At 36.7% G+C, this 27,727-nt stretch overlaps 1 protein-coding gene across 2 annotated transcripts in view; it reads left to right on the top strand.

Annotated features, from left to right (window-relative positions):
• Window positions 1-27,727, top strand: part of TMTC2 (transmembrane O-mannosyltransferase targeting cadherins 2) — a 448,793-nt gene that overhangs the window by 277,691 nt on the left and 143,375 nt on the right. For both annotated transcript variants that reach the window (XM_044227017.1, XM_044227018.1), the window contains exons 5-7: window positions 10,262-10,347; window positions 10,831-11,015; window positions 12,129-12,207. In XM_044227017.1, the coding sequence (XP_044082952.1) occupies window positions 10,262-10,347; window positions 10,831-11,015; window positions 12,129-12,207 (350 nt within the window). The remainder of the gene's footprint in view (window positions 1-10,261; window positions 10,348-10,830; window positions 11,016-12,128; window positions 12,208-27,727) is intronic.

Raw genomic sequence — 27,727 nt, 5'->3', positions numbered from 1 at the left:
TCTGACAGTATGCAGGGAATGATCCCAGTCTTTTGGTATTGATTGATACCTGATTTGTGACCCAGGATGTGATCCATTCTGGAGAATGTCACATGTGCACTAGAGAAGAATGTGCATTCTGTTGTTTTGAGGTGGAATGTTCTGAATATATCTGTGATGTCCATCTGGTTTAGTGTGTCATTTTTTTTTTTTTTTAAGATTTTATTTATTTGACAGAGAGACACGCACACTGTGAGAGAGGTAATAGAAGCTGGGGTAGTAGGAGAGGGAGAAGCAGGCTTCCCACCAAGAAGGGAGCCTAATGCAGGACTAGATCCCAGGACCCTGGGATTATGACCTGAGCCAAAGGCAGATGCTGAAAGACTGAGCCACCCAGATGCCCCCCAGTATGTTATTTAAACCATGTATTTCATTATGGATTTTTTGCTTAAGTGATCTCTCCATTTCAGTGAAGAGGGAGTGTTAAAGTCTCCTACTATTATTGTATTATTATCAATGTTTTTTGATTTTGTTATTAATTGAATTGTATAATTGGCTGCTCCCATGGTAGAGGCATAGATATTTAAAATTGTTAGATCTTCATGTTGGACAGACCTTTTAAGTATGATATAGTGGCCTTCCTCATCTCCTTTTATGGTCTTTGGCTTAAAATATAATTTATCTGATATAAGGATTGCCACCCCAGCTTTCTTTTGATGTCTATAAGCATGGTAAATTGTTTTCCACCCCCCTCACTTTAAATTTGGAGGTATATTTGGGTCTAAAATGAGTTTCTTGTAGAGAACATATTGATGATTTTTTTGTTTGTTTGTTTGTTTAATCCATTCTGATACCCTGTGTCTTTTGATTGGGGCAATTAGCCCATTTACATTCAGGGTAACTCCTGAAAGATAGGAATGTAGTGTCATTGCATTACCTGTAAGGTGACTGTTATTGTGGATTATCTCTGTTCCTCTCTGGTCTGTTACTTTTAGCCTCTCTCTTTGCTTAGAGGACCCCTTTCAATATTTCCTATAGGGCTGGTTTATTGTTTGCAACTTATTTTGGTTTGTCCTGGAAGATTTTTATCTCTCTTTCTATTTCAATGACAGCATAGCTGGATATAGTATTCTTGGCAGCATATTTTTCTCTTTTAATGCTCTGAATATATCATGTCAATCCTTTCTGGCCTGCCAAGTTTCTGTGGATAGGTCTGCTTCTAATCTTTCTATCATTGTATGTTATAGACCTCTTGTCCCTAGCTGCTTTCAGGATTTTCTCTTTGCACTAAGTCTTGCAAGTTTTACTATTAGATGACATGGCCCCTTTTGGATAGGTGTGGACCTATCTTTATTGATTTTTGAGGGGGGTTATCTATGTCTCCTGGAACTTGATGCTTGTTCCCTTTGTCATATAAGGAAATTCTCTACTATAATTTGCTCCAATATACCTTCTTTCCCTCTCTTTCATTCTTCTTCTGGGATCTTTCTATTATTGTTTCATCTTATTCTATCAGTTATCTCTCAAATTCTCCCCTCATGGTCCAGTAGTTGTTTTTCTCTCTTCTGCTCAGCTTCTTTACTCTCTATCACTTGGTCTTCTGTATCACTAATTTTCTCCTGCCTCATTTATCCTAGCAGTAAGTGTCTCCATTTTTGATTGCACCTCATTAATAGCTTTTTTAAAATTTAAACTTGGTTAGATTTTAGTTCTTTTATTTCTCCAGAAAGGGATTTTCTTGTATCTTGCATGCTTTTTTTTTGAGCCCAGCTAGCACCTTGATAATCGTCATTCTGAATTCTAGTTCTGATATCTTACTAATGTCTGTATTGATTAGGTCCCTAGCTATCGATTCTGCCTCCTGATTTTTTTGTGTGTGTGGTGAAGTTTTCTGCCTTGTCAGTTTCTCCAGATGAGAATAGATGAATGTGAGAATAAAATACTAAATGGGTAGCAACGGCCCCAGAAAAATATACACTAACCAAATAGCAAGAGACCTGAAACTGTGGGGAGAAGGAGGAAAAAATGTGTATGTATGTATGTATGTGTGTGTGTATGTGTGTGTGTGTGTGTGTGTATATATATGTATATATGTTAGATTGGTGAATAGAATAGAGCCATGCACTTGATATTGGTGTATTTTGTCTGTTAGAATAAGCTTCAGTCCAAAATTTTTAAAAAAGAACAACTTATATATATACAAAAATAAGGGTAAACATGATGAAGGGATGGAATATGAATGTAAAGATGAAATCCTTTTAAAAGAAGGATTCTAAAAAAGGAATTGATTAGATAAGAAATTGTCGACAAAAGAAAAAAAAAAGTAGAAAGATTGTGATCAGGCTGGAGACTGGAACAAAGTCATGTGCTAGATTCAGGGTGTATTTTGATCTGTTAGAAGAAAGTTTAACCCCAAATTTTAAAGATTAAAAAAACCTATATCCATACAAAAAATAAGGTTATATACAATGAAGTTATAGAATATAATAATGAAAATTTTAGAAAGATTTTTTAAAAAGTATTATAAGGTAGTTAAAAAAGTTTAAACTAGGAAAGAGGAAAAATTAAAAAAAATAGAATTAAGAAAAGAAATGAAATTTTAAAAATTTAATGTTGAAAGACTTAAGGAATCCTGGGGGAAAAAACCATGAATTCTGTGTGTTGCTTTCCCCTGGCTCTAGCGTTCACAGTCCTCATTGATTGGTGAACTTGGTTCTGGCTGGATGTTTTTGTTAATCTTCTGGGGTGGGGCCTGTTACAGTGATTCCCAAATGTCTTTGCTGAAGATGGAATTGCACTGACCTTGCCAGGGGCCAGGCTAAGTAATGCACTTGGTTTTACTCTCTGTAGTTTTTTCTTCCGTGAACACTTTATGTATTGCTTTGGCGGAGAATGAAGATGGCGGCTTTCCAGTCTCCTGTCCTGTAGGAGCCAAGAGCTCAGGGACCCACTCCTCAGTGCAAAGGAAAAGCCGTCAATCCCTTCTATCTCCCTGGTCTCTGGTTATACTCCGAGCTCACCCCGCATGTGACTAACATTTCTATCTCTGGTGCATGGCCCCTTTTGGAGGCTCCAAACCCAGTAGATTCCTGCAGTGTGCTCCACACTACTCATCCTGGAAGAGGAAGGAGGGTGTCTCCCCAATCTGCCAGTTGTGGGGTCCCTGCGCAAAATGCAGTGGCCCACCTGTGCCTTGGATCAAGATTTAAGGGAACCCCAAACTGAGGGCCCACTCCTTGGCTCTGTCTCTGTGGCTGGCTTCCCTGCTCTGACAGTTGGGGGCTCTGCTGCAGTAAGACACCCCTTGTCTTTCTATGACTCTGAGGGTCCTGAGACCACACTGTCTCTGCGAGGTCTCCACTGCTACTTAGCCAGGAGTGAAGTCCCCCAGTGGAGCAGACTTCTTAAAGTTCCATTTTTGTGCTCTACTACTCTACCACTTGCCAGAAGCCAGCCTCTCCCCCTGTGGTCTATCTTCCCATATATCACCTCGGATTCACTTCTGCACACACCCTACCTTCCCAAAAGTGGCTGGTTTTCTGTTCCTAGAGTTGTTCTTTTTCTCTTCCATCTCCTGTTGAGTTTGTAGGTGGTCAGATTGGTTTGATAGCTATCTAGCTGTATTCCTGGGAGCAGATGAAATTTAGGTCTCCTACTCCTCGACCATGTTGCTCCTCTCTCATCCCTTTATTTATTTATTTTTAAAAAGGTTTTATTTATTTATATGACAGAGAGAGATCACAGGAAGGCAGAGAGTCAGGCAGTGAGAGAGAGGTGGGGTAGCAAGCTCTCTGCTTAGCAGAGAGCCTGATGCGGGGCTCAATCCCAGAACCCTGAGACCATGTCCTGAGCCGAAGGCAGAGGCTTAACCCACTGAAACACCCAGGTGCCCCAGTCCCTTTTGCCTTTTGTAATGAAAAAAGTAGAAATGATGATAAATTAGATTTTTATTGTAACATAATTTAATTCCTGTAGCTTGATTAATAATTTTCTATATTCTTTGCAGAGTTCATGTATATGATTGGCAGGGACATAGAGAGAAGGTCTGAAGAAATGTGTTGCTGTTAGTACATTCGAGATACAAAATGTGGTATCTTAACTTCAACACTATAGGTATTTGGGCCCAGAAAATTCTTTATTTGGAGGCTGTCTTATGTTTTCTAACATGTTTACATATTTAGCAGCATCCCTGGCCTCTACCCACTAGATGCCAGTAGAATTCACCCAGATATGACAACTTAAACGTCTCCAGACGTTGCCGACATTCCCTTGGGTACAGGATGGGGAGGACAAAAGTCATCACTGAATGAGAAACACGGTGCTAAATAAATGTTCCCCGTCTGTCTCTGTCAATATTTAGAATTAGCTAGAGGGTTGTATGCCTGTTTACATTTAATGTTTGCATTAACTCTGTCCAGCCCACTGTTATCATGGATTTGACTGGTTTTCATTTATCAAGTGTCTAGGTTATTGTGATTCTTTAAAAATGACATTTTAGACAAAGACAGCATTGTTAGGGAGACTGGCATAAAGATGGGCAAAACTTTCACAGAGGAAAAAAATTCTCCGTACTCAATGGTAATTCCTAGAATATGTGATCAAAATCAGATTAAAAATAGTTGAAAGGATATAAGGGAGGGCATTTTGTTGTTTTATGTGTGTGTGACTTTTTTTTTTAATATTGTGTTCTAAAATTTAACTGTTAGAATGAATAATACTTTATAGACCCAGATGTGCTTTCTTCCTTTGACTAAAACAATATTTATTCTCTCTGCTTTCCCAATTTGTATTCTTCTTCACTGAGTGCTTAATTTTCATTGTTTCTCAAGGATAAATCACAGGGGGAGAAATATGAAAAGTTGAATATTTTTCTATTAAAAATAGTATAATATATCCACCTCCACATACAGATATATAAAAGTGACCCCACCACTTATTAGTCAGAGATCAGTAAGGTTTTTTTTTCCATTTCTTTCTCAACAGTCACTTCAACTTTACATTAATGGAGTTAATTTCATTAATTATAAATCAATTTCATGTAATATGAATAAAATGATTTCTCATTAGATTGTGGTTTGATGGTATATTAAAGTGTATTTTTATTTATTTATTTTTAAATATTTTATTTGTTTGACAGAGACCACAAGTAGGCAGAGAGGCAGGCAGAGAGAGAGAGGAGGAATCAGGTTCTCCACTGAGCAGAGAGCCCAATGTGGGGCTCGATCCCAGGACCCTAGGATCATGACCTGAGCCGAAGGCAGAGGCTTTAACCCAGGCACCCAGGGTTAAAGCACCCCTGAAGTGTACTTTTATTTTTAATATACTTAGAATCCAGAGGATTTTTTTTGACATTACCAGCATGTAAACAAACCCCGTTTTCAATTTTAAAGTTCTGGAAAAGCCTTTGGTGTGAACGATTTATTACAGTGTAGCCTCTTATAATCTGTAGCTGGGCTTCTGTTATAATACTCTTCTCGCCAGTTGTGTGACCTTTGGCATGTTCCTGAACTTTTCTTGTCTAAAGTTCATCGTTTGGGGGCGCCTGGGTGGCTCAATGGGTTAAAGCCTTTGCCTTCGGCTCAGGTCATGATCTCAGGGTCCTGGGATTGAGCCCCACATTGGGCTCTCTGCTCTGCGGGGAGCCTGCTTCCTCCTCTCTCTCTCTGCCTGCCTCTCTGCCTACTTGTGATCTCTGTCTGTCAAATAAATAAATAAAAATCTTAAAAAATAATAATAAAGCTCATCATCTGTAAAATGGGGCTAGTATTAATAGCCTTCTTCATAATGGTCATGAGTAATAAATGAATTTTATGCGATGTTCTTGATACACTGTATCAAGTAAGTTTAACTTTTGTTATTGTTACCGTAAGTATTTCAATGTTAAGGGGTTCTATTCCTCTGTCCTCTCTTCAGTAAATAAAGAATGGTTTCTGTAAATGTGGCAAAAGTCAGTCACAGAAGCTTGCACCCAAGCTAAGAGTACTAGAATTTACATCCAAGTTAAGAGTGCTAGAACTTACCCACATTCCTCCTGATCTACCTGAACCGTGTTCCATTCTCTTTTTAGAGCATAGATGCAAGTTTAGCATTTTACAAAATCGGAGCATCCTAGAGTGAAAGGAGAACAAGCTCGTATGCATGTACCTCAAATGGAATTATTTTCTCTTTACTCCTTTCCTTCTAGAAAGAGCAGCAGATTTATTCTCAGTGAAACTGTGTTCCAGTCCTCATTTTGCCTCGTATTAGTCATAAAACCTAGAGTTAGTGGGTAAATTTTCTGAACCTCTTTTCTTCCTGTGTAACATGGAGCTGATAACACTTTCTCCCTTTGGCTAAGTGTCACTTATCCCAAGCCTCTGCCAGTGTCACTTGGACTCTGTGAACCTTCACTTGTCCATTCGTGAGCTGGGTCAGCATTGGTCCCCCATCCTCTAGCAGAGTAATTTCCCACACCATTTATTTTCTTATTTGTCTCCCCTATAGATTGTGCACCCACAGGCGTGCGCATCTCTGTCTTGTGCACATTTGCAGCATGCACATGAGGCATAGTTGATGCTTAGTTAAAATCTCTAGCCCTGAGAAATCAGCCCTGGCAGCCCTCTAACTTGGACCACTCCACTGTTAACTTTATTCCAATAATGGAGGGGGTGATGCCCATACATTCAAAGAACCATGTTATATATAATCCTGGACACTTGCCGGCTGCGTCACTCCGTGGGACTCGGGTCCTCTAAAGAGTCAGGCAGGCTGGACAGGATTGTCTAGGTGCAGTGATCATGCCATTTATCATTTTCTCTTTGTATATATTTTTTTGAGTTGGGAATGACAGGAATATAATACATCTGTGTTGGGGAGTCCGTGAGGCTGAACTCATCAGTTTGCGAGGTTTATGGTCTTTAGGCACATTGTCAGAGATATGTGCTCGTCCCCTCATGTTAATTCTGTGTGGCCTAACAGCATATTTGCCCTTTAGAAATGTAATTATGTGGAGACTAATTAGTGGGCTGCTGCAGTTATTTAGGTGACAATAAAAGATACAGAGGGCTTTGATAGAGCCATAAAGCTAAACCTTGAGAGGCAGAATAAAGAGTTATAGAAAGAAGCATCGGTGGGCTTTGGGGACTTTATAAAACATGGAATTGTGAGTATGAGCGAAAGGTCAGCAATGATAACCAGGCTACCGATTTTAGTAAATGCAGTGAATGACAATCCTGATTGCTGAGGAGATTTTTTTCCTTCTTTTATTTATTTCATTTGTTTATGTTTTTATTTACTCTTGATCGGGAGATGCTGTTTTCAATTTTTGAATGTGTTGATTTTGAAATCCAGTGAGCACTGAGTTTGACGCAGCTCAGGAAGCTGTCAAAAATAGATCTGGATGTCAGGGGAGCAGTCACTCTTTCAGAATTGAGAAGAGTCCATCTATACATGAATGCGTGATATCATACAGAGACTGTGTACGGAGAAAAGAGAAGACAGAGCCCTCTGAAGCACCAGCTTCTTGTAAAGGAGTGTGTGAATGCTCTTCAAGGGATGGCTTTTTTAGACTCTGTAGGATGGTCCCAGGTCAAGAGAACTAGGGGGAACTGGTCTGCAAGAAGCAGAAGACAGAGAGTTTCAGGAAGGAAAAGGAGTTACAGTGCCACAAATGCTGTAGTTGCATGGGCCATTCATAGAAGCCCCTGATTTGGGGGAGGGTTGATACTTAGAGCCGGAGCGGGATTTAGGATGTATATGGGATTTGAGTCACTGGACATTTATACTATTGATTATTCTGAAAGGAAATCTGAGTCTGAGGAGAAGAAGGAATGGTAGAGGTGGAGATAGGAAAGAGTAGAGGTTTTTCCTCCTTTCTGTGCTAAGGGGCACATGAATATTTTTTTGTATTTTTAAGGCAAAGGAAACTGTAAGGGACAAAGAGATTGGCTCATGGAAAGATTTTGATTCCTAAAGGAGTTAGAAAAAAATAGGATTAAATATCTTGATGGTGGGGCGCCTGGGTGGCTCAGTGGGTTAAAGCCTCGCCTTCCGCTCAGGTCGTGGTCCCAGGGTTCTGGGATCAAGCCCCGCATCGGGCTCTCTGCTCAGCGGGGAGCCTGCTTCCTCCTCTCTCTCTCTGCCTGCCTCTCTGCCTACTTGTGATTTATGTCTGTCAAATAAATGAATAAAATCTTAAAAAAAAAATATCTTGATGGTATTTCTCCTCCGCTACCATTAACCTTGTATCAAAGGGGAAGGACCTTGTTATCTGAATCTCAATGGAAAGTGATAAAGACAATTAAGGTGGTAGATAAGTTTCTGAAATGAGATAATGCATATGAGCTTAGTTAACTGGAAATCCAGTGTTTTATCAATAAAGTTATTATTGTGGAGAAAAGTATTCCTATTTTGGAATGCATGTGAGTCTTCTTTCTCTTTAACAGTTTTATCTTTTTTTTAGGAAGAGACTCGGGTCTTTCCAAAGAGTATTGCATCCCTTTACTCCATTAAATTTTTTTAATTAGTATTGAAGTATAGTTGACATACAGTATTATAGTAGATTCAGGTATATACCTACTTTTAAAGACAATTGAACATTTTCACAAACTTTTGAGTATTGCAGGAAACTTTGTTTCTAGCAGCTAAAAAGAATACTCAGCAATAAAACATATCAATTTCATGAACAAATTGTTGCTCAAGGGATGCCTGGATGGTTCAGTCGGTTAAGCGGCTGCCTTCAGCTGGGGTCATGATCCCAGCATCCTGAGATTGAGTCCCACATTGGACTTCTTGCTCGGTGGGGAGCCTGCTTCTCCCTCGCCTCTGCCTGCCTGTGCTTGCTCTCTCTCTGAAAAATAAATAAATAAAATCTTTAAAAGAATTGTTGCTCAAAACTTTCTATAGAAATGTATATTTATATATCTACATAAATGATGTTTGGTCTGTTCAGGTGACTTTTAAACAACTATTAGAGTTAGTGAGGTTTGGGTGCCTGGGTGGCTTAGTCAGTTCAGCGTCTGACTCTGGACTTTGGCCCATGTCCTGATCTCAGGGTTGTGGGATGGAGGCCCCTATCAGGCTCACAAAGTGGGCATGGTGCCTGCTCAAGATTCTCTCTGCCCACCACCTCTGCCCCCAAAAGTGAAGGAAAAGGAAAAAAAAAAAAAAGTACTAGGTTAATCTTTACTAATGATACGAGTGGGCAAACTTTAATTTTGAAATTATTTTCTTCGATGTATTTTCAGTGCTGCCCATTAAATACTAAGGTGAGTGTTTTAAAAAATATTTTCCAGAATGATAGTTTTTATCAGGAGCCTGCTCATTTTGCAAAGGCCTCAGTAGCTGGCAAGTGGACTCTGCAGTTCGAGGTTGAGAAGAGCAGTACTTGGGCCCAATAGAGGTGCCAAATGTCTATAAGATCCTCACTGATTACAGGAGAATAGGCATAAGCCAAAAAGCTGCTGAGAGAGCTTTCTAAACTTAGTCCAGCTCTCTGACACTGAATTTTCATAGATATGACTACAATTGATTCTGATTGGGTCATAAGGGTGGGGTCTGGAATGATGGGTAATCCCTGTGGCCACTGCCTAATGGACTTCCTCAGGAGGCCCATGGGTGGGGGTGGTCTGAGGGTCAGGAGGCAAAAATGTGTCTCACGACAGTGCAGTGAGATTTGCCCAGTGATTCTACAATTTAGACGTACTTGACTGAATCCAGAAACTAAGGAGATAACACTGTGGATAACCATCAATCTTTTTCTCTGTTCCTTTATGGCATCTGATTAAATTCTGACTCTCTTTATCCTGTTGACCCAGATTACCTTTTGCCTTTCAGGCAGTCACGGTAATGTGGTTAGTGAGAGAGAGACCTCATGTTCTCATGTTTAAATGTGTGTGTATGTGTGTGTGTGTGTGTGTGTGTGTGTGTGTTTGTATCACTGCCTTAGACAAGTTTCCTTTATGAACTGATGAAAAACTGTGCTTGCTCCAAGAAGAAATCCAGGTGGTTTGTCATTCCAGTGGGAGAGAAAAACTTCTGGAAAGGGAAAAGTTCACTGGGGGTAAAGTGCTCTTTGAAAATACTTCTTAATACTTTCTAATGCAATATAAATGTAGCTGATACCCAGCCAGTATTTTCTCTCCTGAGGAATCATTTCCTTCTATTAAGAATTTGTTTTTATAGTACCAGGTCAGCATTTTTACAGTCCCTTTGACCATTTTTATTTTTGAAATGTAAAATACAAATTTGTGGTTTTATGGGTAGTAATACAGTCCTTCTCCAAATTTCTATTTTCCTCATGCAGAGGGTTACTTCTACAGGAGAACAGCAGGTTTGCGGAAGCATTACATTATTACAAATTGGCGATCGGAAGCAGGCCTACCCTGGCTTGTAAGTAATAATTCAAGTTCTTTGAAAGCACCTCTTTTTTTTTCCCCTTCTTTATTCACGAAAGCTATCTTCATGACTTACAGCCTCAGAGAGAAAAAAACATGCTATTTCTATTTCTGAACAGCTTACCAATCAGATTATGAGCTTCTACCAATTACATCTCCCTTTCATTTAATCAAGTTTTAATATCCATTTATCATTTTTTACTATATTAAGATAATGAAACTTTTATTCATCTAGAGTTCAAGCTGAAAATATTTTGAGCTCTTCGAGGGCCAAGCCTACCCACATAGTTTTCAGTGACACCTGTAGTCCTTACTGCATTGTTGGCCCCATATATATTTGTTCCCTGAGAATTTATTTCTTGATTTTCTCATAAAATCAAAACTAATCCATAGAAATTAAGTTGGAATAAAAAAACTTTATTGTTGTCACAGGGTACCTTATCTTCTCATTTATGTTTCCCCTTCTTTCCCCCCTCAGCTGCATATTTAAATACCGGTATTATTCTCATGAACCAAGGAAAGACAGAAGAAGCTCGACGCACGTTCCTCAAGTGTTCTGAGATCCCTGATGAAAACCTAAAGGATCCTCATGCACATAAGAGCTCAGTTACCAGCTGTCTCTACAACCTGGGCAAACTCTATCATGAACAGGGACACTATGAGGTCAGGCCCAAACCCCGGCCTTTTGCCTTCCCTGGTGTTGTTGGTCCGAGTCTCCATATTTTACACCCTGAGATCTTATTGCAGAGACACTATGATCACTTCAGAAGTTAATACGAGTTTTTACTCAGATAGTTTTATGGTGAAATTCATTTGGAAAAGAACCTCTGCTAAACAAAACTTAAGGTTTCTTTTCTGTGAATTTCTCAGAGCACCTGTGACTCTTCTAGAAAGGGATGTTAACGTGCATTGTGTCTCAAACTTATTTGCTTATTAGTCTGTTTGATTTTACGACCCAAGACAAGTTATTATTATTATCTCATTTCCAGTGTTTGGTGTTAAAAAAAAATACTTTGTTTGTACACTTGGGTATTAAGGAAGTGATTTGGTGCTAATCATACCCATTTGTTTTAATTCTTTTTACAATAGTAATAAAATGAAAATTAATTTTATTTTTTTAATTGGGGTGAGAAGAAGAGTAATGGAGATGCGATGTTGCAGAGGAAGCTGAGAGGCATGTGTCCTCTTTCCCTCACAAGAAGCAAACCTGCATGGGTTTCTTCTCTAACATTTAATATTGTTCCTCCTTACCTTTCTCTCTGTCAAACCCATACTCTTACACCATATATTAAGACTGCAATATAAGGATAAAGATACTGTTTTTTAAATAATTTCATTTTATAATCTCAGTAGATCTCCGTAGCCAGAAGACTATTAGTTGCTGTTTTGTTTAGATCCTATTTGGTTGTCTGGCTCAAAGTAACTATAGATTTTAGATGATTATGGTTAACTTTCAAATGTGATTTTTACTAGTTGTTTTTTTTTTTTTTAAGCTGAATCATCTCTGTGAAGTGGAAAATTTATATTTAAATAAATAAGCTTCGGCACCATTTGACTGCTTGTTCAACAAAAATTTTATATGGTCTTCTTCACTAACTGGGGTGAATATTTTCATTCATGAAATTGGGGTACTATGACATCAAAAGACAGATCAATTATTTTCCTTTAATGAACCATTTAGAAATGGCAATGAAAGGTTTTGATTTTGGAAGGATGTTATTATATGATTTGTAGTGAATATCCCTGTACTTTGTCTCTTTTTGTTTCCTGAATTAGGATGCCCTTAGTGTATACAAGGAAGCAATTCAGAAAATGCCAAGGCAGTTTGCTCCACAGAGCTTGTACAACATGATGGGTAAGTGAAATGTAATACTTTAACTTATTTTTCAGAAATTAAAAGAAATTAAAATTTATGCTTCTGTAAATAGAATTCTAATAACTCATATCCTTAATCCTCATCTGCAATACAGAAAAACTTATTCACAGTTGGATGATATACATTCAAATTTTCACAAAGCACAATTTTTCTTTTCTTTCTTAAAGATTTTGTTTATTTATTTGACAGGGATCACAAGTAGGCAGAGAGGCAGGCAGAAAGAGAGAGAAGGAATCAGGCTCCCTGCTGAGCAGAGAGCCTGATGCAGGGCTTGATTCCAGGACTCTGAGATCATAACCTGAGCAGAAGGCAGAGGCTTTAACTCACTGAGCCACCCAGGTACCCCTTATTATTATCTTTTTTTTTTTTTAAGTAAACTCTACCCCCAGTGTAGGACTCAAACTCGTGTCCCAGAGATCAAGAGTAGCATGTTCTGCTGACTGAGCCAGCCAGACACCCCAACAAAGCACTTGTATTCTAACAAGAGCTAATGAAAACATATCAACATGGTGATTCTTAGCAAATTGGCCAGATCCCAGAGTTGTTGCAAGGTACTCACAAACCCATTTGGGTATTGAGTATTAGCTAGACTCTAGAGATTGAAAATGGTGAATAAAGTTTTATATCTTAATAATCAAATTCATAATATTTAATAATGTTATTTTCTTAATCAGAAGTTTCCCCCAAATATACATGGTATGATTTAGAGAGTTATGATTTTGAAGAAGAGAATAGAGAGTCATGATTTAAAAGATGAGAATAACTGAACCAACTTGTATGGTTTTCATTGATAAGGTTTTGGATCACAGTAGGTTTTTCAGAGTATTATTTTAGAGTAAGAACCGTGTGTGAAGAAGGTAAATGTGCTACTGTCATCATTCCTTTTCTACATTGAATAATGAGTTTAGTTGTCTTATTAGTCAGATAGTATGTAAGTTAGGACATGGATTTTTCTAGGTGCAAGAGGTCAGGATCTAGAATTTCTAATGAAATAATCTATCTATCGTCTGTGATTGCTCTGTGACTACCTTATATAGTAAATTGTTACCATATCTGTTTGATAGAAGACACCACTGAGAAAACTGCCTATTCAGTATGTGACTCTTGGAAAAGAATCCCTACAGTTTAAAATGCTCTGCTGATTGATTAGCTTTGCTATTTCCACATAAAGGAGAGGAAAAAAAGTTGCTTTTGTCTTCAAATATTTTTCTCCAAAGCACAAATTGCAAACTCAGATTTTTCCTTTTTCATTAAACTTGGTTAAGTTGTTTATTATTTCTCTGCATATAAAATAAATGAGACTATGTAATCTTTCAGATTATTTGATGCTTCTTTTTGTAAATAATATCTTATTGAAAGCTAACTTTAAAAAAATTTTATTATGTTATGTTAGTCACCATACAGTACATCATTAGTTTTTGATGTAGTGTTCCATGATTCATTGTTTGCCTGTAATACCCAGTGCTCCATGCAATACGTGCCCTCCTTAATACCCATCACCAGGGTCACCCACCCCCACCTAAGTGGTGTAAGGTGGTATCTCAGTGTGGGTTTTGATTTCTCAAACTCAACACCTAACAAACAAATAATCAAATCAAAACTTGGGCAGAAGACATGAATAGACACTTCTCCAAAAACGACATACAAATGGCTAACAGACACATCAAAAAATATTCATCATCATTAGCCATCAGAGAAATTGAAATCAAAACCACATTGGGATACCACCTTACACTAGTTAGCATGGCAGTTGACAAGGCAAGAAAACACAAATATTGGAGAGGATGTGAAGAAAGGGGAACCCTCTTCTACACTGTTGGTGCGAATACAAATTGATGCAGCCACTTTGGAAAACAGTGTGGAGGTTCCTCAAAAAGTTAAAAATAGAGCTACCCTATGACCCAGCAACTGATGATTCTATATTCTGTGATTTGAGAAAATTGATAGTAGCTGTTTGGTTTGAGTACACACAAAAAAAATCCTGAACCTTCCCTAACTAGAAAATACATGGCTAGGAAACATACTCACTTTCTCTTTTTCCTAAATAAGAAAAAAATCAGAAATAGTTTAGAGATAGAATGAGGCACAGGTCTGTAAACAGAAAAACAAACAAACAAAAAACATAGTTTGGCAAAGGTCAATATATATTTTCATTTCTTGTGTCCGGGAATCCCAGTCCCGGTTAGCCCATACAGCATTGGAGGGATTTTTTACTCATGTGGAAGAGGGCCTGGGGTATTTTTAGTTGTGGTTTCTTTTCTCTTCTGTATAATTACTAAAAGGTTAAAATCTAGCTTCATTAAGTGTTTTTTTGCCATCATGCGCTTAAGAATTAAAGCAGTAGCTTTCACTTTCCCGCATTTTACCATCAATCTATCTACCCAGCCCATTTATCCACCCATATACATGTCCATAAAGCTTTGTGCCTAGTGTATAGATTTGTCAGTTGGATTAACTTTTCTGTATTAATGCTGGATAGTTACTCATGTCAAAATGAATATTAGAAGGATTGCTTTCTCTAGCTTTCTCTAAGGAGGCACAGTGCTTTTCATTTATGATTTTATTTTTAAGGTGAATGCATTAGAGGGCCTTCTTCCCAATTTTCCTGAATTATCAAGTAAGATGTCTTTCTTTAAATGAGGGAAGGACTCAGCTCCTTGGCAACGGACTGCATCTGGCATCTTTATTGTTAATAGGAAGTGTGGTATTCACTATAGTTAGTGATTGCAGAAAATTCATTCAATTATTTTATGCAAATAAATTTGATTGAAAATTCAGCTGGTACCTTGGGATCTGACTCTCATATGGTTACACAGATGCTGAGCACACACAGGCAGCCAACGATAAGTGTGTCCCTGGGGTTATTGCTTAGTCTTTTGTCTTATTTTTCATTATAGAAAGAGGTCATTTCACCCAGACTCTGTAAAGCACTCTAACAATTTGCAAGGGGAGAATCCCAATATAATTTAAGATTCTACATTTCTTCCATAATTATGGTGGCTGCCTTCTGTTTAATTTTAGGTGAGGGTCTATCAGCTGAGCAGATTTCATAGTTTCAATTGTTCATGAAACTATAATTTTCTCAGAGTGAGTTCACCTCCTAATCAAATGGGTGAAATCCTCCCGAGTATTTGCTTTAACTCCTAATACATTTTGATTAGCCTCCATTTGACAAGAGAAAAAATGGCCCAGGAGATAAGCTGCCCTATCAGTTCATCAGTTTCATTAGTCTGTCAGCATGTGCTGATTATCCTATCAAGTTTATCAACAGCCTCGAATGTGTCTTCTAATTCACACATTTACATATTATTAGTGCCCTTTAGGGATCAGTGATGGATTATAATGTCTGTCTAGATTCAGCCTGTAAGTATGCATTTTTCTCAGGGCTCATTCAGTGACACTTTCATGACCACCGACCCCCACCCCCCACCAGGCACTTGTGTTTATATATACAAATATTCTCCTTTTTCCATTCTGTTTTCTAGTTTATTTGGAGGTTAGGAGCAATAAAGGAGTGTATGTGAAAAAATATGGCTATATTTGAATGTTCTTTTTAGTGTCATAAGTCAATTCATTGCAGTTGCTTTTTTAAAAAAACAAAACTAAACTCTCTAGGTCTTTGCATTTTCTCATCCTTTGAACATTTTATGAAAAACTTCTATTCTGTGTGCTACATGCCAGTAGTCTACTTATCCTGAAACCAAATGAGCATATTTTCCCATTTGTGTATTAACAGTAAATAACAAGTTTGATTAACTTGCTTCCCAACTTAAATTTTTCTATATTTTATCCTGTGTTTTTTTGTTTTGTTTTGTTTTTTCTTTGTGTTTTTTTTTTTTTTTGGTGGCAATGCCTAAGTAAACTTAAAAAAAAAAAAAAACTATTTAAAATATATTTTCATTTTTCTCTTTGATTTCATAGAACCATAAAGGAGATCCTAAGTATTATTTTATAAATAAATAAACTTTCAGCTAGGTGGCTTTTGTAATTGGCAGGGCATTTGAATACATGAAATAAGAGATCACATCACAAAATAACTGTTGAAATTGCTCCTAGCCAGTTATGACTTTATTTCTGTGGGCCTCAGTTTCTTCTTGAGGCAATAGCTAGGGTTAAATGAAGATTCGCTATGGTATGAAGTCAGATAGGTTCACATTATGGCTTTGACACTTAAGATAAGTGACTTTGAGCAACATACTTAACTGAAGCTTCCCTATCTAGAAGATGGCCATAATAGAAGCATTAGTTTGAGGATCGATCTTAGTGAAAAGTACAGCATTTTGGACCAAATGCCCAACATGGTGGGTGTTTAATATTACCATCCATTGTAGTCACTGTCTTTTCTGAAAGCCTGTAAGCCCCAAAAGTCTTTGGTTGTATTCTGTCAGATCTTTTTATAGTTAGCAAAGTGAGTATGATTTCTTTATAAATAAGATTTTGTCTTAGTGATGACATTCAATAAGGATTGCATTTAGTTCTGTCCTGTCTACAGTTTTGGGTTTTTTTCTCATGAAGTCCATTTTCCTTTGTCTCTCAGCAACCACAGTCACAATCCATCTTGTAGCCTTAACTATGCTAACCTGAAGTGAAACAGCATACTCAGCTAATGCCCAATTGATTTAATTCCATTAATAGAGTACACCTTTTAAATTAAAGTTGTCATATTTAGGTTAGATTTCTTCTCCTTTTCTGTCACAACATATTTTTTCCTCTGAACTTAGTAAAACTTTTTCTTTTTTCTGACATCCATTGTAGCCCTTGATTGAATCTCAGTTTTTCCTCTTCTCAAATTATATTTTATTTTAGGATCATAGAGTGTTAGAGATGGAAGATTCTTTTTTTTTTTTTTAAAGATTTTATTTATTTGTCAGAGAGAGAGAGGGAGAGAGAGCGAGTACAGGCAGACAGAATTGCAGGCAGAGGCAGAGGGAGAAGCAGGCTCCCTGCCGAGCAAGGAGCCTGTTGTGGGACTCGATCCCAGGACGCTGGGATCATGACCTGAGCCGAAGGCAGCCGCTTAACCAACTGAGCCATCCAGGCATCCTGAGATGGAAGATTCTTATCTTGAAAAGTCCTCCTAATATAATCTCTTTTACTTTATGAAGTAGGAATTAATACCCAAAGAGTTGAGCTGATTTTTTTAGGATTATAGTTTGTGTTGAAACCAAAAGGGTAGTTTTTAAAGATTTAAAAGCTTTTTTCTTTTTAAAGATTTTATTAATTTGAGAGATAGAGATAGACAGAGCATGAGTGGGGAGGAGAGGAAGAAGCAGGCTCCCTGCTCCCTGGGGCTTGATCCCAGGATCCTGAGATCATGACCTGAGCTGAAGGCTGATGCTTAACCAACTGAGCCACATAGGCACCCATAAGATTTTTTTAAATTTTTACGTGATCTCTATATCCAACATGGAGCTCACACTCACAACCCCAAGATCAAGAATTGCATGCTCTGACTGACTGAGCTAGACCAGTACCCCAGAAGGGTAGTTTCCTGATTCACATTCAAATGCTTTTTCTATTTAGCCCTTGTGTATTACTGAAGTTGACACATTATTTACTATGTCAATATAGCTTTTATTTTTCAATTTAAAAATCAGCAAAATATCTATAGATGTATATGTCTTATTCTTTGTCCAGATACATTAAAAATCTCTTCATTTTTAGTAAGAATGAGGAAAAAAACTACAAAAATGAAATATGCAGGATATTAAAATTTTTTTAATGTAGTATAATTTTTAACCATCTTCAGTTTTTCCTTTTTCTCTATAATTGTTTATTTACCTTATTATATATATGAAAATATTGCTTTTGAATATTCCTGATATTATAGAAAACTAAATTAGACTGTAACTTTAAATTACTTTTATCACTTTGAGCCCTTTCAATCCCAAAGGTCATTTTAAGCCTATTTACTATTTAAAATAAAATTACTTGGCTTTCTCAATGCAAAGTAATTGTTGGGTTAATTATATTAGCAATTTAGGCCATTTCATCTGGGTAATAGATCTTGAGAACAAAAGGGCATAATGTGTTGCCTGGAGTAAGAGAATCTAGAATTATTGCCTTGCCATTACAGTGTATAATTGGTATGTTCAGAATAACCTCTGTGTGCAAAAAAATATTTTTTAAGTCACAAGTGCTAGGTGGAGGTTACAGAGGTGGTAGTGGTATGACATGAAATAACCCATATGGTTCCTGTTCTCATGAAACTTTCTAGGTGATTTCGCAGTTGGGCTGGAGCTCCTCAGTACCTTTCCTTAGTATGTTAATGCCTATAAATAAGAGGGAAAATTATATTACTCTAACTCAAGATTTTTTTTTAAGATTTTATTTATTTATTTGACAGACAGAGATCATAAGCAGGCAGAGAGGCAGGCAGAGAGAGAGGAGGAAGCAGACTCCCTGTTGAGCAGAGAGCCTGATGCAGGGCTTGATCCCAGGACCCTGAGATCATGACCTGAGCCGAAGCCAGAGGTTTTAACCCACTGAGCCACCCAGGCACCCCAACTCAAGAATATTTTATCTATAACTTTAGGCTATGCATGTTGTCTGGAGCAAACCAACCAAACTGGAAAATCCTCTTTTTTATTTCTAATGTGACACTAGTTGTCACAATTTGCATACATATTTATATTTTCCTCTTTTTTAAAAGAAAATGTGTTTACAATGGGTAACATGCTTTTTATGTTAAAGAGAGATTGTACTTTTCTTCCATGGGAATGGCAGGATATTGATCCATTGGTGTCTATTGCCTTATTCCCCTTTATTTTGATCTTACCATTTTGATTCTCTTATTCCTGAAAATTTCTCATTTTTTTAACACACATCCTTATTACTTATGAAATCCCAGCTCGGTGATAGAAAATATATTTTTCTCCCTCAGCCTGTAACTAACAACTCTCTTACATGTATAGATTTGAAATTGAAAAGATGTTTTCTTTTCATATTCTCTAGTTTTCTCCTCATATTCTCTAGTAAGGAGGGAGGAATCTTTTTAATTTTCAGTTTTGTTTTAAAAACCCCAGCTCTTTAATTATGAGAGATTTCCTTAAATTTTATTGAGCCAGTCAGAGAGAATGGAGAAAGAAACAATGAATAGGGAACACAGTGAATTTATTAGAGCAATTTTTGGATCAAAAAACTGGTCCAAACTTTAGAACTGTATTTTTAAGAAAGAGACCTATGAAATAAAAGAGCCAAGTGTCATAAATGGCTACTAGTGATCTTCAGATTCCTTATTCTTGCATGAGAACTGACACACAAAATGTCAAATGCCCTTCCTGAAAACAACATGTAAAAATTCTCCCTTGAAAATCTACCCTAACTCCACTTGAAATAGTGTACATTACATGCTGAATTCAGTTGGTAGAATGGCTATAAATGATTCTGTTTTTCTCTCAGCCTTCTGTATGTCTAGGTTTTTTTTAACTGAATCATTTATTTTTGCTGGATTATTCTAATGCATGTGTGTGCACGCATGTGTGTGTGCACCTCACCTTGTTTTAGAATCCATTTAGAATCAAGATCTTCAGAATAGATTTTTGACGTGATGGTTCATATGCTTAATGTTTTCTTCTGTGACTGGCTGTTCTTAAGTGGCTTGCTCAAGGCATTTAGCATGCTGACTGTGAAAGAAATGGTTTTCAACTGTGTCAGATTTGAACTTCACATCCTTCAAGTGTGGAAGCATTAACACTCTGGTAGCGTTAAGCTTTTTATACCATCTGCTTCTCCTGTTTTGAGTTCTGGTGATTTTCCTATGATTGCTTCCACTGGCACTCTTGAAAATTAGTGAGTCAGCCCTACAAATATGAGTATGACCATATAATTGGATTAGCCTTGATCTATGTACCTCCCAAAAGATTATGGACTTCTAGTTTTTAAGATAAGTCTCTTTGATTTTTTTCATTGTCAGAAAGGACAAGACAAGGAGATCAGTTATTAGGTGTGTAGTTTATGAGTCCAGAAAAGTGAAATATAAACCTGAGCAATTTTAGATATGGAACCAACAAGATAAGGAAATAAGGAAATCATGAACTTTTGGCTGTGTTTCACAAAAGAATAAATATATAAAATATATGTTCAGAATCTGTAATTTTTTTTTTTCTCAGAGTTCATTTTACATTATAAAACTGCAGTGGTTTAATTTTCTTCTTTTTACCATTCACTCTTGGTACAGATTTTACATTGTGTGCTGTGGTTACAGACATTAATTTGCAAGGCATTAGTCTGTACACTACAGAGGCCAGCATCTAGTTCAGCTGCATTAAATAGGTAATATATTTTGTTTAAAGTTTCAATTAAATGCAGGACCAGAAGATATACGGTCCCTATGGGGAGTTTGAACACTTTCATGCCAATAGTAGAGTTGCTAAGAATCATGCTTGGTCTAGATGTCACTTGCTTTCCTGGAAATATGATATGAGACAGTTGATTATATTTCATTGCTATTAAAACCACATGAGCCCACCTGTTACATTAATTCATACTTTTGCCAGTTTAGTGGCAAAGGAAAAGATTGAAGTTTCAAAACTTTATTTTTAAATTGAGTTATAAGGAAATGAATACACTCAAATTAAAGCCTAATCATATCCTTATTCTCTGATTTCCAGAGTTTCACTATTTCTCCTTGAAAAAATGTTTTCTGGTGTTTTAGTAGGAATGAGGGAAAAAAAAAACCCACATATATTTTACTCTTTTATTGGGCAATATCCATGAAGTGAATCTTTTACTCAGAAATAAATATGTATTAGCTTATTCTTTAAAAAATTGAGGTGATGTTATATTTGGGAAATTAACTAGACTTCAAAATCTGCCATTCTTAAAAGATGCCAGTTTTGATAACATTTAGGTGAAATAGGTATAATACTGAGTAAGAAGAAAATCTTGTTATAAAGGATACAATTTTGAAAGTCAGTGTCAAGGAAACTGTAAGTTGAATGTATTTAGAATAGTCAAGTAATACAAATAAAGTTTAAAATTAAACATTACTTGGGGGTGCCTGGCTGCCTCATTCGGAAGACCATGTGACTGTTAGTCTCAGGGTCGTGAGTTGGAGCCCCACATTGGGTGTACAGATTACTTTAAAAATAAATAAATTTACTTAAAAATAAATGAAACTAAATATATTAGTAATTATATGTACTTTGCTGTGTATGTATTTGTATCTGTTTTTCCTAAGAGGTAGGGAAAGACTGTTTTCTACATAAAAATCAATCCTTTAACTTCCCAAATGAGCTGTTACTTAGTTGTAATTTTATCTACACTGATAGAATCTATTGTTATACTCAAACAATAAAGAATTAAAAAAGAGCATACAAAGTTTTCTTCCAGAATGCAAGTCTTTTTTGCCAACATGTTACATATGGTCATGGAGTTTTTGAGCTATTGTAGAATCTTATTTTCAAATAATCATTATAAATAGGGTGAATTTTTAAGTTCCTCACATATCTTAGCAAGTACTATTCATATAAAAAAGATAGTATAAAATAAATTATTCATTATGTATTGTAGAGACATATTGCTTGATCCAGAAATACATATGAAATACATTCCCAAGAAGATAAGTGTAAATCTGAAAATGCTTGTAATTATACTCTTCTGACATCTTCCTGCAAATATTCAAGTCTTATTTCTTCAAATACCATTATTTTCATTAATTCTTTAAAGGCTTGTACAACATTTATTCATTCTTTTAGCATTTTCCAGTGTAAACTTCGATTTTAAAACCTATTTTAGCACTTCCTTGTATTTCTGCTGATCCCTAATTATTTGAGTTGTATTAAGCCATTTTACTTACTCCAGTAGTTTTTTTGAAGACAGTATTTATTTTGGGGGAGGTGATCATCACCTCCACCAACATGCACATGAAAACGTACACAGTCTCATTTTCTATATTTTGGAAAATTCTGAGCATTTAAAAGGATTGGCTCCAATATTTGTTGATTATTTTTAGTGATTTATTTCCCTGAAAACATAAAGGGGATTGATTAGCCTAAGCAACTCCAGGATCCCCAGTTGCATGTAGAGAAATATTGACACAGGCTCCTGGCTTTTTTCCAAGTTAACTTTTGATGGCATATCAGATGTTTCCTGTATATGACCGTAACACTAGAAATTAGGAACCCTTTTAACTTTCACTGAGGTTTAAACGCTTTCTTGATGATTTGTTGTTGTTTTTTTTTTTAACTTAATGAGATGTGTATTCAGTTTTTTCTGTGCATTTCTTCTTTTTGCTTATAACTAAACCTCTCTGGCTTACAGGTTTCTTCTTAAGTTGGATGCAGTAGGACTTGGTGAAGCATTAACATGTTGAACCTTTTCATGACCCTCTTTAATTTAGACTCGTATTTCATTTTACTTCTAATCCCTTCACCCCGGTGGAAAAAGTGATAATTGTTGAAATCTGGTGTCAAATACAAAACAGCCTCTAATTTCTGTAACCACCTTCTTTCTTTATCTTTTCCTGCTCTGTACAGTAGCTACTGAGCATTTCCCATCAGATCTAATGTATTTAAGGCAACTGGACTGTAGTATTTTACAAGGATAAGATCAGGCCGAGGAAAGGACTGGAGTGGGAGTGTAAAAGATTCACAAAATTTGACAACCTGTCATTATAGCAAGTTTATGATATATATAAATAAAAAAGCCAGACTCCCTAAGGTTTCTATGTTAATGCCAACACAGAGAAGTAAAAAGTGAGAATTAAAATCACAGCAAGTTAAACCCTTGATGTAATAGGCTCCTGATGTCATACAGTTCTGTCAGACCACAGATTCTAGAAAAAGAAATTACTTGGAAATTTCTCTTCAATGACAAGACATGGATGTGAGGGTGATCTGGCTGCGACATCTGTCACCCCATTGATCGCCAGGGTTGATTCGGCTGATCTGGCTGGCTAGGTGGGTGTCCCCTTCCTCCCTCACCGCTCCATGTGCGTCCCTCCCGAAGCTGCACGCTCGGTCGAAGAGGACGACCATCCCCGATAGAGGAGAGGACCGTTCTTCGGTCAAGGGTATACGAGTAGCTGCGCTCCCCTGCTAGAACCTCCAAACAAGCTCTCTTCAATGACATGCTTGGTAAAACACATCTAAATCTTAAGTTGGTACATAATTGGATCAATTATTTTTCAGATGTTTATCAAGACTCTTTGGAACCAGAGGCTTCTGAACTTAGGTTGGAGGACAGATAAAGAAATGTAGGATTTTGTGTCTGGCGCGACACATCTCCCAGTCTGGTTTGAGATCAGGAATATTATAAAAATAATATTTTCTTATTAATAATAATAATTAAAGGGAGGGGCCTTGAATACATTGTAGAACTGAGTACTTGGATAGGGAAACTCAATTTTCTAAAAATTTCCCTTTTAAATTGATTCATAAACTATAGTTTAATAGCAATAAACATTCCAGAAAGAATTTTATCAAAAATTTGACAAAATGATTCTAAAGTTTATTTGGTAGACTTAACAGGAAAATAGTGCCAAGAAAGGATAGAGAAAAAATAATGGGAGAGACATGCTCTACCCAATATGAAAATATCAGAAAAACCTATAGTAGTTAGAGTAGTGTTGTACACACTACACACAATTAGAATTTACAGTTTTTTTTTAGATAATGTAAAATTAAATGTTGGTGAGGAAACAGAGTTGATTGGGACAATTGATTAAATGATGCTTGCAAAAATAAAATTAGACCTCTCTCACATTATATGACAGATGTATTTCATATGGAATAAGTAGCTAACTTTAATAATAAAGCTAGATAATTAGAATATATGACCCTATGATAAAGAATTTTTATGCATAAAAGGCAGTGACAAAACTACAAAGGAAAATAATTTGCATAAATAAAAGTTAAAGTAGTCTGACATGGGGCGCCTGGGTGGCTCAGTGGGTTAAGCCGCTGCCTTCGGCTCGGGTCATGATCTCGGGGTCCTGGGATCGAGTCCCGCATCGGGCTCTCTGCTCAGCAGGGAGCCTGCTTCCCTCTCTCTCTCTCTGCCTGCCTCCGTCTACTTGTGATTTCTCTCTGTCAAATAAATAAAATATTTAAAAAAAAAACAAAAAAAAAGTAGTCTGACATGAAAAACCATTTTGACCTTCTTTTGCATATCAAAAGGGAAAGGTATATATCTTAGTTGAAAAATGGCTTTAAATTATCAAAAAAAAAAAAAAACAAGGACCTGCAAATAAAAAATATTCATGGCCAAAAGGTTGTGGAAAAAATTTGTAAAAATATAGGAATTAAATAAAATTGAATTGATAGCTCTTTTTCTTTTTCAAAGGGACATTTAAAAATGTATCACAATCTCATTTTCCTGGGGACTTAGGAAAGTTGTTCATTTTATATAATATTTGTGGAAGTGAAATTGGTACCATATTTTGGTGGGCTGAGTAGGGAGTCCCACACGGATCTCCATCCCAGAACCCCTGAATCAGGACCTGAGCCAAAGGCAGATGCTTAACTGGTTGAGCCACCCAGGCACCCTGAAATTACCTTTTTAAACACAAAATAAATGAAGTATAAGTACTAGAAAGTTTTTGTGTTGTTTGATGTGCCCTGAACATCAAATTTTGGAAACCTAAAAAACATGTTTCATTGTCACTTGACTGTAAGTACTGTGAAGGTAGAAATGAATAATATCTCATTAATTAATCTTTATGCTTACCATCATATGCATTGTCCATGATGATTACCCTAAATTGGTGTGAGAGACAGCACTGAAGAGTAAAAAGAAACATTTACAACTACTCAATTATTATAAATTTGAGTAAAGCATGATCACTTTTGGTAAACGTGGTCACAAAAGTTGGGGACTTTTATTTTTATTAGTTTTTTTTTAAATAAGGAAATGGGAGATAGGAGAATTAGATGAAACAGTTGAAAGGTACAGACTTCCAGTAAAAGATACATAAGTACTAGGGACGTGATGTTCGACCTGATGGCTACCATTAATGCCACTGTATGGCATATTTGAAAGTTGCTAAGCAAGCAGATCCTGAAAGTACTTATCACAGGAAGAGAAAATGTTGTTTTTCTTTTTTAAAAACTATATGCCAGATGATGAATGTTAACTGAACTCATTGTGGTGATCATTTCACAGCATACGAAATCAAGTCATTGTGCTCTCCACCTTAAACTTAGGCAAGGTTGTATGTTAATTATATCTCAGTAAAATGGCCAGAAAAAAAAAAAATAGAGAATCTAAACTGAGTTTTCACACAGAAATATACTACTGAGCAGGGACAGGAGAAACAGAAGGTAACTCTAGCAGGTATAAGTAGTATGTCCCATTGCATACTCTATTCTTTATCTGCAAGCCAGAGCTGTCCAGTAACTTGAAACATGAGAATCAGTGAAATCTGGGCTATTACATCATCAATAATCCAGCATTCTTCCCTTTAAGGAGTTAGCTTTTTCCTGCATTATTTAGACCTAGGGCTTTTTAGGTAGGAAGAGTGACATTATTTGTTCTACATCTGAAACTGGTTTATATCTGCTTGAAGCCAGCCTGGAGACATCCAAATCCCTTTTGTCTGCAAGTGAGTTGAAGATAAATCTGGGTGATGAACTTGATCACTACATCATCACAGCAGATCTTCTCATTCTTATGAAAGTGCCTCTATTATGTCTTTTTTTTTTTTTCCAGGATGAGAAGGAAAAATAGTCCTCATTGCTTCTTTCCTCCTGGATGCTATAAACATTTTTTCTATTATTCTAAGTTAAGAAGAATTACAGCACCAGAGAAGATGACTTAAATTAAGGCCACTCCCCCTACTCTATTCCTGATCAAGTTTTCTCACTTCCTTTCTTATTGAATGTAACATTTTCTTTTCTTGTGGCCATTTCTTCATGGGATTTTTATGATTTTAATATTTTAATCAAGCTTGAGGGATTACATATATATCCTTCTCTTCTAAAACTGAATCCACTGATGGCACTTTTTGCAGTTATTTTATCTCCTCTCTATTTTTTTAATAGTATTTGGACAGAATGGTACAGTAGAAGGAGCTAGAGAGAACACTGATCTGAATCCTGAATCTGGCATTTGTTTAGTTTTGAACCTTGAACAAGTTGCTTAATCTCAATGAGCCACAGTCTCGTCATTTGTGAAATGAGACTGATGTTAATTACAGCGTAGGGATAATAAAATATAAATATGTTTAAGACATTAGTAGGTATTTGATAAATAATCAGCTTTGTATGGTAGGCAGCTTGATTTTTGATGCCTTGGAGAAAAACATGGGCTTTAGAGCCGTTCAAAACTTTTAGAATAGGGTTATTAACTGTCCTTGAGCAAGTCATTTGTAGTTCTTGAGCCTTCCTCCTCATCCATAAAATGAGTCCTCTAATCCCTAGTACGAATTAGAAGTGAGAAATGTGGCGCTTCTACATTTTCAGTGGTAGGTACGTATCCAGTTCCTTTTATAATATATTGTTTGTTCTCTACATCTCTATTGAGTCACTTTTTTTTTTAAGATTTTATTTATTTATTTGACAGAGATTACAAGTAGGCAGAGAGGGGAATGCAGACTCCCCGCTGAGCAGAGAGCCTGATGCGGGGGGGTCAATCCCAGGACCATGGGATTATGACCTAAGCCAAAGGCAGAGGCCTTAACCCACTGAGCCACCCAGGTGCCCCTATTGAGTCACTTTTAAGACACATTTAAATTCATCCATTATCTTTTTCTTGCATTTTAAGGTTTGCATCTTGATTGTATTACCACTTTTATAGGCTGCTTTTGTGTTAAGATTAGCCGTAGAATTCAAGTGCATCTCCTAGGATCCATATTCTCTTCTTTAACAGTTGAGTAACATATGCAGCAGAAGCATTTTTAAAGGTCATCTATAGATTATTATTGTTCTTCCTTATTCCTTTAATTCTGTAGATAAGCCCAAGGCACAGTGAAATTATCTTGATGGGGAATGTATCACAAGCTAGAAAACAATTTTCCAGGAGTGAGGAAGAGTATACTTTTCCCCTGAGCCTGGAAATTGACAAGTTTGTGATTGTTCCCTACAGCAGGTTAAAGCAGCATGCTTTGAGGTCAGGTCGTCCTGGGTTTGAATTCCAGCTTTACCACTTTCAACCTTAAAGACCTGGTGTGTTTTATTCAGCCACCCAGGTTCTGAATGTTTTCATCTATAAAACCCAGGGAAAGACATTCACTAATAAAAAATGAGATTCATGTATAAAGCAACTAATACAGAGATTGGAAATCATTTCATCTTGCAAACCAAATCTGAACCGCTAGTTAGTGGTAGTTGAATGGGAGTAATGTGTGAAGGCTCCTCGTGGGGCTGAGTGAGAGAACATTTTACATGCCCAAAGATAGAAATTGAGAGGAATAGGTGCTCATAAATCAGGCATGCGCCCCCTATGGCTCGCTACCTTAACTCATAATAAACATTCAGTGAACGATTATCATGGTTATTACTGAGATACAGTGAATGATTATGTGAAGTTTTTCTGAGAGATAATGGGTAGTACCTAAGTA

This window comes from Neovison vison, chromosome 12 (genome assembly GCF_020171115.1).
Source record: "Neovison vison isolate M4711 chromosome 12, ASM_NN_V1, whole genome shotgun sequence".
Lineage (NCBI taxonomy): Eukaryota > Metazoa > Chordata > Mammalia > Carnivora > Mustelidae > Neogale > Neogale vison.
The sequence above is the reverse complement of the archived record's forward strand: the minus strand, read 5'-3'. Positions and strand labels throughout refer to the sequence as shown.